The 12834-nt window shown below is 30.5% G+C and overlaps 1 protein-coding gene and 1 long non-coding RNA gene across 3 annotated transcripts; one reads left to right on the forward strand and one right to left on the reverse strand.

Moving 5' to 3' along the window:
• The first annotated feature begins 9 nt into the window (after window positions 1-9).
• Window positions 10-369, forward strand: LOC106338550 (RING finger protein 165-like). The gene has a single exon (XM_013777506.1). The coding sequence runs from the start codon at window positions 10-12 to the stop codon at window positions 367-369; it is 360 nt and encodes a 119-aa protein (XP_013632960.1).
• Window positions 370-3257: 2888 nt separating this feature from the next.
• On the reverse strand, window positions 3258-4892 carry LOC106345026. 2 transcript variants are annotated; one of them, XR_001270209.1, is made up of 3 exons: window positions 4500-4892; window positions 4029-4254; window positions 3258-3951 (listed from the first exon to the last, which is right to left on the reverse strand). It is a non-coding gene; the product is annotated as an uncharacterized LOC106345026 (long non-coding RNA). The 2 variants fall into 2 exon arrangements; XR_001270208.1 differs by having other exon boundaries at window positions 4029-4270.
• Window positions 4893-12834: the final 7942 nt, after the last annotated feature.

The following is a 12834-nucleotide window of genomic DNA, read 5'->3' on the forward strand; positions in this document are numbered from 1 at the left end:
TTGCTAACCATGGGACTCTTTTTCGGCTACTGCACCGTTGAGATAGCAGTAGACATTTGTATCCTTCACCGTAAGAGATGGGGAAGGGATTTACCAAAACGTAAACGAAAGAAGCTGAGAAGATTCATGGGCCAAAGTGATTTTGCGCACTTTGAAATCTGGAAAAAGATGGAGGATTCAAGGAAAGGTAAAGATGAAGATGAAGAAGACTGCCCTATTTGTCTCGAACATCTCAACGGAGGTTTTGGTTATATTAGGCTTAGAAATTGCATGCACAAATTTCACTCTCGTTGCATCGATAAATGGCTTTTTAAGTGTGCTCGCTGTCCTCTATGTCGTTCTCTTGCATGCCGTAACAACTACCTATGAGTTTGTTTATATATGCTTGTTAACTAATGTTATGGCTTACGATTAATGACTGTTTTATTTTATTTATCTTCTTCTCTTTTGGTTTTTCAATTTCCATATCTTCATTCGTATTCTAGGAATTTGTTAAGTACGAGAGATATTTCGGAGAATTTATTAAACTTTATTTATCTCAAACTTGTTCATATATATGTCAAAGGATCTTTAAATGTGTTACTATATTTATCTTAAACGTGTTCATATATATGTCAAAGGATCTTTAAATGTGGTTTTACGTACGTTTACAGTTTTCTAAGAAACAAACTAAAATCAATCAAAACTAAACCAAGTCAAATCAGAGCTACATATATAAAAAAAACCATACAAAAACGAAGAAGAAGTTTAGTTTCCATTTTGATTATTTTTTCCCAAACAGTATCCAAAAATCACTCATTTTACATCGGAGTACACTAGTCGTTTTGATAAGTTTATTAAAACTTATATCCTCGGAACCGGTCAAGAGAAAATAAAAGGATATTATACGGAATCATCATCTAACATGTTAGATATGAACACTATTTAAAACCTAAATTGAAAAATGTGACATTATAAGGTTGGTGCTTGATCAGATCCTTGGATGGCTCGTCGCCTTTCTCGTATAGAGAAAGAAAAGAAAGAGTTTAAGATGCTTCGATTGTCATATGAGGGTGGATGTTTTCGGGGTTTCTCTGCGATGTTTCTTATATGGAAGTTGTTATTCCGTGATAGAATCCTCCACATCTGTTACTTTTCGGAGGCTCTTCTCTCTAACCCTGGGCCTCTTTTTTGGTTATTGCGCCGTAGACATTTATATCCTTGAACGTAAGAGGTCGGGAAGAGATTTACCAAAACGTAAAAGAAAGAAGCCGAGTAGATTCATGGGCCAAAGTGTTTTTGCGCGCCTAGGGTTTGGAAAAAGATGGAGGAGTCAAGGAAAGGTGAAGATGAAGAAGACTGCCCTATCTGCCTTGAACATCTCGACGTAGGCTTTTGTTATATTAGGCTTAATTAAAAGTTAAAAATTGCATGCACAAAGATAAATGGGGTTTTAAGCGTTCACAGTGTCCTATATGTCGTTCTCTTGCATGCCGTAACTGCTAGTTGTAAGTTTGATTATAGATACATAGCTAATCCCCTATATATTATTTAAGGATTATAGTTAATTAACCTTGAGTTCATGTGTGATTTACATGAGTGCCATTTTTTAGGTGTCATTTTCACAAGCTCTCTCACAACAAAATTTTAAAAATCCTTAATCAACTAGACAATTTACAACAAGTGCCATTGGTCATTTTATATACATAATATACATAATGTAAGGTTTACCTTTATATATATATCATAGCTTTATAAATAACTCATGGACTCATCGATAACTCTTTATGTGCACCATGATAGCATATTTTATAAAAATGTCTTCATACTAATGCATTTCATATTTCATGTTCGATATTATTGTTGCATTCTATCATATTCGGTCAATTATATATACTTGGAACGCTAATATATATATGAAGTTATATGCATATTTTGTGATTCGGAGATAAACTTTGCATATGTTTGAAATACCTCAATGTTAATCAAAAATAAATAAAAATATTTTATATGTTTAGCTTAATATAATGCATAAGCTCGGACCATATAGTAGTTTATTGCATGAAAATGAAAAGAGAAATGTTTACATTAAGTCGCATAGATATGATGCATATAATTGACCGAAAATAGATCTACAATAATTGCTTACGGTTTTGTAAATTACACCCTTTTAAATATGTTTTACATGAAGTCGCTGTCAAATTAGGTATCTTCTTCTTCGATTTTACGTTGCATGGTAATATTAGCAAAAAATACAATAATAGCTATAAATGCAATTAAATTTCTTTTAAAATTCGATTTTACTACATTGACTAAATTTACTACATGATTTTCAATCATCATAAATTTTTTAATAATTGCTTACGATTTTGAATAATAATTCCAATAATTGCTTACGATTTTGAATAATAATTCCAATCATCATAAATTTTATAATAATTGACATACTAGCTATAAATGCAATTAAATTTCGCAATAATTCGATTTTACTACATTGGCTGAATTTACTACATGATTTCCAATCATCATAATTTTTTTAATAATTGCTTATGGTTTTGAATCATAGTTTCAATCATCATAATTTTTTTAATAACTAGGGCCAGCCCGCCCTACGGACGGAATATTAGTTACATTGTTTAATTTTATCGTGAATCTTTGATTTTAGATACCATTGTTTATATGGTAAACTAACTCTTAGATTTGCTAATTGTGTTAACTTTTTGGTTTTTTTTTTCTTTCGAATTTAATAAGCATTGACTTATCATGGTCGGCGGATATATTAATTAATTAATATGAGTGTGATATAATTTACTTAATGAAATATATATTTTTAATCAATCACAATTTTTTAAAAAAAATATGTTTTGAGAGATAGAAACAGTCGTGAAAATATTTGTACGACCCCGTTTTCTTATTAATTGTAACAACGTATTCACAACAATTTACTTTCATAAAATTTTCACAACAATTTCAACTATTTATTTTAGAAATTATATGATGTCTAGTTATTATAATATTATAATATATTTTTTAGATTCTCTCAATGTTTATTTCACTTTAATAAAAATAAGTTAAATAATTTTTTTTAAACACTACGGTCTTATCACGTTATAAATAATAAGTAAAATGAACTTATTTCTGTCTCATTTATAGATTTGTTCATGAAATAAATTGTTTTTTTTTTCTTTTTCTTTATACAGTTTTACTTAAAATTAATGATTTACACGATGCAAAAGAAATAACTTATTCATTTTAACTAAAATTATTTCAAAATAGAAAATCTGAAACTGGTGGAATTTTATTTGTATCCCACTAAACTGATTTACTGTATATAATACTGGTGAATTTTTTTGTAAGCACAATTTGAATTAGAGAAGAAGTGCTTTGTTAACATATTTTAAACGGCTTGCTTGCAGGTCAAGTGTGCAGAGGATGCATGGTCATGTCTCCAAATTTATAAGCACTTCAGTTATTTTCTCAGCTATAACATTGTCTGTGCAAGGTAAGATCTCGTCTAGAGGCATGTTGCTTACGGGCCTTTCTACTGATGCACTCATTGCTATACATCTGCCTGCAGTTTCACTAAAGCTCAAACAAACACATTAAAATTTACCAGATGAATGTACCAGAATCATCAGTCACCAAAATCCATCCAAGAATCATACGGCTGCGGAAGAGGAAAAGATTCAAATAGTTCTTACTTATAAAAGTACACAAAGAACATTCCAGGGTCATTGTTCGTGTAGACAATGAGATGTATCCGAAAAATTGAAGAAATTGCAAGAGTAGATGATAAGATCATGAGTTATACATACAGTTGAGAAACATGTAGTGGAAGATTGCAGGAGATATAGAGAAGCTCATCTTTCAAAACTGTAAAACAATACAAAAGATGCAGATTTGTGACTTACCGAGACCAAGAATTGTAAAGAGATAAGCATAAGGATTGAAACTGTGATAAGCGCCACCCTTCTGCAATAAAGAAGATGACATGTTACACTGTTTTCAAGATTTAACATAAGGATTCGTAACAGATGGGTTGTTCTTACACGGAATTGAGAATGTCTCTTATGTCATTGGAGCTATTAGTGATGGCAGCTATAGAAGAACTCAGTATCTCTCCAATCTGCTCGATTTCAGTTTGGACATTTGCAGGTAGAGACACCTGAAGAACCCCCATATGCTTTGCTGAAGCAAGTTGCTCTGAAATAGCTTCAAGCTGAGAAACCGTGCTATCCGCTTGTCATATAACATTTGGTAAATTTAACCGCAGAGCTGAAGAGAAATCAAACTGAAATCAAGAAAAGAAAACAAAAACTGTAAAAAATGTTGAAACTTATTGATGATTTCTCAGATTTTTTTATTTTGGAATCAAACTTGGGGTTTGTCATTTTCATGAAAATTAACAAAAAGAGTATGTAGGTGAAGAGGAAATAGATAAAATGTTGAAGTTCCACTTTGTTTTCCCAGAAAAAAAAAAGCTTACTCAAGAACCAAAAAGTAGAAGAAAGAAAGACAACCTGTGGGTGGCTGAGTAGGTGGGAGTTGGTGACTACGAAGTAAGCTGTGCGGCTTCTTTGTGGATATAGAGCTGATCTAGATAGCATGCTTCCGAGAGGATTGGATTGAACTGATGAAAGAGTTACGTATTTATACTTGAAGATTCACGCAATGGAAGTAATGGGAAAGTTGAAAGTTGTTGTTAATGATGGCGTGAATTCAACCGACTTGCTGTAACGTATCCAAATTTCTCTGACGGCAGTAGAGAGAATTCAATAAGACACCGGTTTTGCGTTCAATTAGGGTACGCCGGTACTCAATCGACTAACAGAACACGACTGTGAATCCATGGCGGTAGCATGACCATGATAGGACGACGGTGAGAACCTCGACTTCGAGACCAAAAGAGAGACAACTTTAGGTTTAGAGATGCAAGGCCCAATACGTTTTCAATTCAGGCCCTTTAAGCACATAAAAACGTACCATAAAACGTGAATTGCAAAGCCCATCAGAAGAGAAATAAATGAAACGGTGAGTTTCAGTCGTCTGGGACAGATATCGGCTACAGGGAGCTCGAATTTGTGCGCTGGCAGCTGAGGTGGACACTCTAGGAGGGATTCAAACCCTTTTTTATATAATTAGATTAGATTGACTACATGATGTATTCACGATTTTAAACTGATTGTAATTATAAGAGCAATTTAGGATTTTAATTCCATCACCATAAATTCGATTTTAAAGTGATTGAAATTTAACATTAATTGTAGATTAATTATGTTTGCATATATAAATAGGAGTTCATCATAGCTACATGTACTCACAATTGTCTCATTTTCAAAACTATTATACCACTACATTCAATCTATCAAAAAATCATGGCATTGTTTAACTCGGTTGCCGACTTGTGATGGTGGATATTGTCAGAATGAGGTAATGCATTTCTTTTACAATTCACTTAAGTCATGTGATTAATATGCCTTAAGGTTTTAACTTTTTTTAATGCTCATAATAGGATTGCAAATGAGGAGTTTTGAAGATATTATTCATCGGAGATGTTTTTCTCAATTTTAATTTACTTTTTTTTTTATTATATTGTGTTCCAGAAGGATTTATTATTCTATTACTTATGTTTTGTTTTATCTTTAATTCATACTTGATTTTATATTAGTTTTTGCTTTCTTTTATGGCTTTTATTGACTCTTTTTCGCTACCTATAGGACAAATAAACTATAACATAAACAAGTTAAAAAAAATCAGGTTTTATTAGTTAGTCTAAATCGGTATTTTAGTCTAAACTGTTATCTCTATAAGATTATTTGAGAAGTCAGTTTCTTATGTGTCGCTCTCACTTTAACTCTCATGATGGTTGATTACACTGATACTCTTAATGAATTAAAAATATTACATTTAAAATATTATTATCTATTTTTTATTTAGTTTCCTTTTTAAAAAAAATTCAAAAAAACATATACATACAATAAAAAAAGGAAAATATTTATAAAGTAAAAAAATGAAAAACGAATATATATGTATATATAATAAGATTTCATAAGAAAAGGAAAGTTCACAAAATATTAATATTACATTTAAAAAATATTTGTAAATAGCATAAAATATAATTTTGAAGTAATAAAATGCTTTATTTATATCTATATTTTCTTAGATGAAAACTATAAATGTGTATATAATGTGATTTTATTAAAAACAATTTATACCAATAATCTTGATATTAGAAAAAGAAATATTATTTATTTTAAACAATAAGAAAAAATTCAAAGTAATAGAAATATTTTTATATATGTATCTATTTTCTTAGATGATTACATAAAATAATTAAGTAACATAAACTGATATATGTTTAGTTGACTAAAAATTGTTTATAATTAGTATTATTGAAATTTTTTATTTATTTTTCATATATTTAGTGGACTATAATATCTTTCAATTACAGCAAAGAATATCAATAAATTATATTTTATTTATATAATATTATTTTCAAATACAATCACAATTTTGTTTACTGCTTATTTTTAAGAGATATAAAAAAACTAAAAATAAATTTTAAACTAAACATCGTTGTATTTAAAAAAAACTAAAAATAATTTTGAGACTTGATTTATTAACGTGTACAAAGAAGATTATATATACATTACATAGGTCGGCCTAACAAACCGAAAAACATTATCTCTAACTAGTTGTATTTATCACAAAGTATAATGTAATCCTAAATATACGATGGTTATCGTAATAAGGATCTGCACGGGATAACGACCTGCATACGTTAAGAAGCTTTATAAAACCCAAAGTTGGAAAGCAGCCTCCCAATAAGAACACGATGTGGAGGATCTGCTCGGGATAAAACCTGCATATCAGTAACATTCGGAGAGAAACCCCAAAAACATCACGCCTTCATATGACAACTGAAGCATCTCAACATAGGTTTTGGTTATACTAAGCTTAGAAATTGCACGCACAAATTTCACCTATTGCATCGATAAATGGCCTTTTAAGTATGTGTGTTGTCCTATATGCCGTTCTCTTGCCGTAACAACTACCTGAGAGTTTAATTATATATGCATGTTATGATTCATGACTTTGTTTCATTTCTATCTTCTTCTCTTTTGGTTTTCCAGTTTCTACATCTTTATTTGCATTTTAGAAATCATGTATATAATGAGGGAGTTCTCTCTCCATTCAGTCTATCTACGTCGGCACCTCCCTCATTAAAGTAGAACCCACACAACTAAAATAAAACTCACAATATCATCGGACAATAATCGCGTGTTGAGCCATTTCTGTATTTGTTATTGGGCCGTTTTTAATAAACTCAATAGTCCATTAAAAAGTTTACTTTATACGTTAGTTAAATCAGCTTCTTAACCAAATCTATCTACGACTGACCAAAAAATCCGGATCTGAAGAAACAAACCGAACCCGATCCAAAAAATAGTACTAAATCCAAACCGAAATTGATTAAATATCTGAATGGGTTCAAAATTTTGGTATCTAAAAAACCAAAACCGAACCCGATCCGAACCGAAGTATCTCGGGTACCCGAATGTAACCGAAATAGATTTATATACTTAAATATATTATTTATTTTTAGATTTAATATATATTAAAAACATGCAAAATATATAATATACTTTTAAGTTGTCTAAAATACTTGAAAACATAAATAGTCAAAAGTAAATATCTAAAATAGCTAAAATATATTCAAAACACCAAAATGCTTGAAATATCTATTGATTTTCTATCAAGATATTCAAATCAAACCAATTTATACGTTAATTTTAGGTATTTTGACATATATTATACAAATTTATAGGTAATATTATCTTGTTTTATAGATTTTGAGAAATTTTAAACATATAAGGAATATTAAAATTTTAAAAATAATTTAAATTGGTTATCAGAACCCGAACCGAACCCGCAGAGATCCGAACTGAACCCGAACCAAAATTTAGAAATATTCGAATGAGGTTAAAATCTTTAAACCCGAAAACCTGAAATCCGATTAGATCCGAACCGAACCCGAATGGATACCCGAACGCCCACCCCTAAATCTGTCCATATTATTTATCGAAAGTGGAAGTGTATTTAAAAATCTTTCACAAGGGGCCTGCTAAGCGTAGCCTCTGCGTCTACGTCTATCTCAAACGTTTATCTTACTCTGTCGCTTACTCTCACCATTAAATATAGACCCGATTAGGTCAAAGTCAAACTGAGTCTCCTCTCTAATGATTAACCGTTACTCTCTAAACCGATGCAATCAATATCACATTACCGTAAAACTTTTCCTCTCCTCTATATTTTTAGAGTTATTTTCATTGCGTCACTTTGTGACTTTTTATTACATCACAAATCACTTATTGCTCCTAAGTTACTTTTGATTAACTTTTAGTTATGTTTCCCTAACGAAAAGTAACTACAAAAAAATTCTAGTTTCTTTTTCCTTTTGTGTTTAATTATTTTATTTAAAAATATTTTTAATTTTTCCTTCTTTTTTTTCAATTTACCGTAAGTTCCAAGTCTCTTCTGCGTCTTGTCTCCTCCACGAACCACAGCTCCGTCAAGCTCCAGCATTGAGTTGCGTCGAGCTCCCACAGCGAGAACTTCCACCACGGGATGTCCTTGTTTCTGCTGCATTCGTGTCGAAATATTACCTCCGTATCACTCCGTGAAATGACCCTAATCAGAGATAAACTCGGATTTCTCGAATTCTTTTTGTAATTGTTTCGTTCTATGTTAAAAACATGTGTATTTTATTAGGATCTGTAGAAATATGATAGGATTGAGTTATAAAATGATGAAATCGTGTTTAAATGGGTGAAAAATCTTGAAACAAATGGAAGCGTCGTTGTTACAGAGATTAGGTTAGGAGGAAGATGACTTGCTACAATTACTATTATACCCCTCGTTAAAATAAAACTAAAAAAAAGAAGGAAAAACCCAAAAGCACGTGGAGAGAAGGATTGAATCTGAATAACTTTAACAAAACTGGTGAGGCAATAACCGTTGGAGCTAGAGAAGATCTTTGGACTGCCTGCGAATAGTTAGTATTTCTTATGTATATACACGCTACGCCTCTAATATTTCTAATATGCATGTTGATGTACGTTGTTGTAATAATATTCATATGTAGTCATATTTATAATATCCATGTGTACACTTGTGTGTATGTATAATTTATAATATCTATATGTACACTTGTGTATATGTCAGTGGTGGAGCCAGAAATTTTTCCTAGCGGGGTCAAATTTTTTTTACACAATTATAATTTAAATTACATTTTATATTTATTCATATTTAGATATTTTGGCATCAATTTGAATTTAATTTAAGGTTATTTAATGAAATAAATAATATAATTAATTTTTTTATTATAGAAATTGAGGCAATATCTAAATAATACAGTGATTTAAATTCCTAACTATTTTTAAATTGGATAGAAAACCTCCAACTAAATTTTTACGTTTTAAATTCTCAACTTTTAAACCGTTAATATCATTAATCCTACATTAATAAAGTCTTATTTTCTTTACGAGACCTGTTAAATTGAAACACCGCATTTCAGTTTAACGGGTATCTGTTTAGAAAAACGATTTTGTTAACGGAGGGTTAACGACATTAACGGTTTAATAGTTGTGTGTTTAATAACATAAAATTTTAGTTGAAGATTTTCCATCCGATCTAAAAATAATTGAAGGTTTAAATCACTAAAAACCCAAAATTAAACTATAAATATAAACGATAAATTTACATGTGAATTTACATTATGTTATGTACGTTAATATATATGATCTATATGGATTAAGGTGTATTGAGAAACCTTTTTTAGTTTTAGTGAACAGTAAAACATGAAAGCAAGATTACATTGGCAAAAAGGAAAATGAAACGTTAGTCAATTAATGAAAATTAATAAATGGATTATTCTCTTATTTAATTAAGTGGGTTAAGCTAAAATTGAGTCCAAAATCAATATTAAGTCCAAAACTGAGCCCACAAGTGATGACTGATATTTTAATTACGTTTGTGTTTCACAATTTTTGTTTCTTTGTGGGGTCATCTGATGTTTTTTAATGGATCACAAAATAATTTTAATAAGAAAAACACATAAATTCTAGAAACAGGTGGGGTCAGTTGACCCCACTTCCACTATACTGGCTCCGACCCTTTTATATGTACATATATTTATAATATCCATGTCTATGTGTAGTCATATTTATAATATCCATGTGTACACTCGTGTGTATGTACAATTTATAATATCCTTGTGTACATTTGTGTATATGTACATATATCAATAAAACCGTCAAATTGTATCATAAAAATTGTAATACATTATTTTTATAATTTTAAAAGTAATTATTATAATATAATAATCAAAATTTACTATTGATCATACATGTTAATGTGTACATGCATACATGTGTACATATGTACAGAGATTACATATGTTATGTGTACATATGTATAGAGATAACATATTTTCGATAAAAAAAAAGATTACATATATTTTTTTGTGGCGTAATGTACATGTGAATAAAGTGAACACATTTGCTACACACACTTCAAAGTTGAAATACATATTTGCAAATTTATGTAGTACTAATTAGGGGACTGTGTTTTGAGAGTTGGCGTCATATCACCAAAAATACAATTTGATAGATATGGTTTAGTCGTTTAGAATGTATAAATGTGACAATTAGCTTCATTTTAAGTTAGTGTAGACTAATCTTTGGTTATTGTACACATGTACACTACCATTTGTTGATATCATTGACGAAGACTTTAATATACCCCTTCCCGTCACTTTGAAGACATAACATATGGTTTGTTTTTCATTTCTCATCTACAGCCACTATTATTTTTCATTCACATATGTGTACACATGTACGACTCAGATAGTGTACACCACCAAGTCGTACATACCAGGGGAACACCGGCCCACTTCTAGCAAATGTCTTTATTGATATACACATGTACGCCACCATATTTAACATACTTCCTCTCCTCATTCTGAAAACATAACATGGGTTATTCATTTTTAGTGAAACTAAAAAAGGTTTCTCAATACACCTTAATCCATATAGATCATATATATATTAACGTACATAACATAATGTAAATTCACAGGTAAATTTATCGTTTATATTTATAGTTTAATTTTGGGGCTTTTAGTGATTTAAACCTTCAATTATTTTTAGATCGGATGAAAAATCCTCAACTAAAATTTTATGTTATTAAACACTCAACTATTAAACCGTTAATATCGTTAACCCTCCGTTAACAAAATCATTTTTCTAAACAGATACCCGTTAAACTGAAACGCGGTGTTTCAATTTAACAGGTCTCGTAAAGAAAAGAAGACTTTATTAATGTAGGTTTAATGATATTAACGGTTTAAAAGTTGAGGGTTTAAAACATAAAAATTTAGTTGGAGATTTTCTATCTAATTTAAAAATAGTTAGGAATTTAAATCACTGTATTATTTAGATATTGCCTCAATTTCTATGATAAAAAATTAACTATATTATTTATTTCATTAAATAACCTTAAATTAAATTCAAATTGATGCTAAAATATCTAAATATGAATAAATATAAAATGTAATTTAAATTATAATTGTGTACAAAAATTTTGACCCCGCTAGGAAAAATTTCTGGCTCCTCCACATACACAAGTGTACATATAGATATTATAAATTGTACATACACACAAGTGTACACATGGATATTATAAATATGACTACATATGAATATTATTACAACAACGTACATCAACATGCATATTAGAAATATTAGAGGCGTAGCGTGTATATACATAAGAAATACTAACTATTCGCAGGCAGTCCAAAGATCTTCTCTAGCTCCGACGGTTATTGCCTCACCAGTCTTGTTAAAGTTACTCAGGTTCAATCCTTCTCTCCACGTGCTTTTGGGTTTTTCCTTCTTTTTTAAAAATTTTATTTTAACGAGGGGCATAATAGTAATTGTAGCAAGTCATATTCCTCCTAACCTAATCTCTGTAACAACGACGCCTCCACTTGTTTCAAGATTTTTCACCCATTTAAACACGATTTCATCATTTTATAACTCAATCCTATCATATTTCTACAGATCCTAATAAAATACACATGTTTTTAACATAGAACGAAACAATTACAAAAAGAATTAGAGAAATCCGAGTTTATCTCTGATTAGGGTCATTTCGCGGAGTGATGCGGAGGTAATACACTACAAGAAAACACATGCTTAACGACGAAATTTAACGAGGAAAAACAATCCTCGTAAAATTGAGTCGAGTTTACGAGGAATTTACGTGAAAAACTAAAGTCATCGTTATTTCCTCGTAACGTAACGACAAAAGTGTTTCGTCGTAAAGTGGATGTAATTTTACGAGTATTTTACGAGGAAAAATTATTTCCTCGTAAATACGACGTAAACTTTGTGTGGTATTTACGAGGAAATAGTTTACGTGTATTTAGCGAGGAAATTTTTGAATCCACCAACTTTATTGGTGTTACACGTTTTTTTTGCCCACCTAATTAATTTTCGTCGTAAATTCATAGGAAAATTACAACTACCAGATTCGAATTTTCCTATAAATATGGATGTTTGAACATCATTTTAAACACACCAACAACAAAAAACGTGAAAAAAAAATGGCTGGCTCCGGGACTATTTACGAGTTGCGGAAGTGGATGTATATGCATAGAGATGCTAACGGGAGAGTGACGAAAGAATACCTTGCGGGTCTGGAGACATTTATGCATCAAGCAGATTCAACACCGCTCGCCCAAGAAAGTGGTAAGATGTTCTGTCCTTGTCGGAAATGCAACAATTCGAAACT

This window comes from Brassica oleracea, chromosome C1 (genome assembly GCF_000695525.1).
Source record: "Brassica oleracea var. oleracea cultivar TO1000 chromosome C1, BOL, whole genome shotgun sequence".
In the NCBI taxonomy this organism is placed as follows: Eukaryota; Viridiplantae; Streptophyta; class Magnoliopsida; order Brassicales; family Brassicaceae; genus Brassica; species Brassica oleracea.

What these genes read in the sequence shown, in the direction of transcription:
- LOC106338550 (XM_013777506.1), top strand. Translation starts at nt 10, where the DNA reads ATGGGACTCTTTTTCGGCTACTGCACCGTTGAGATAGCAGTAGACATT.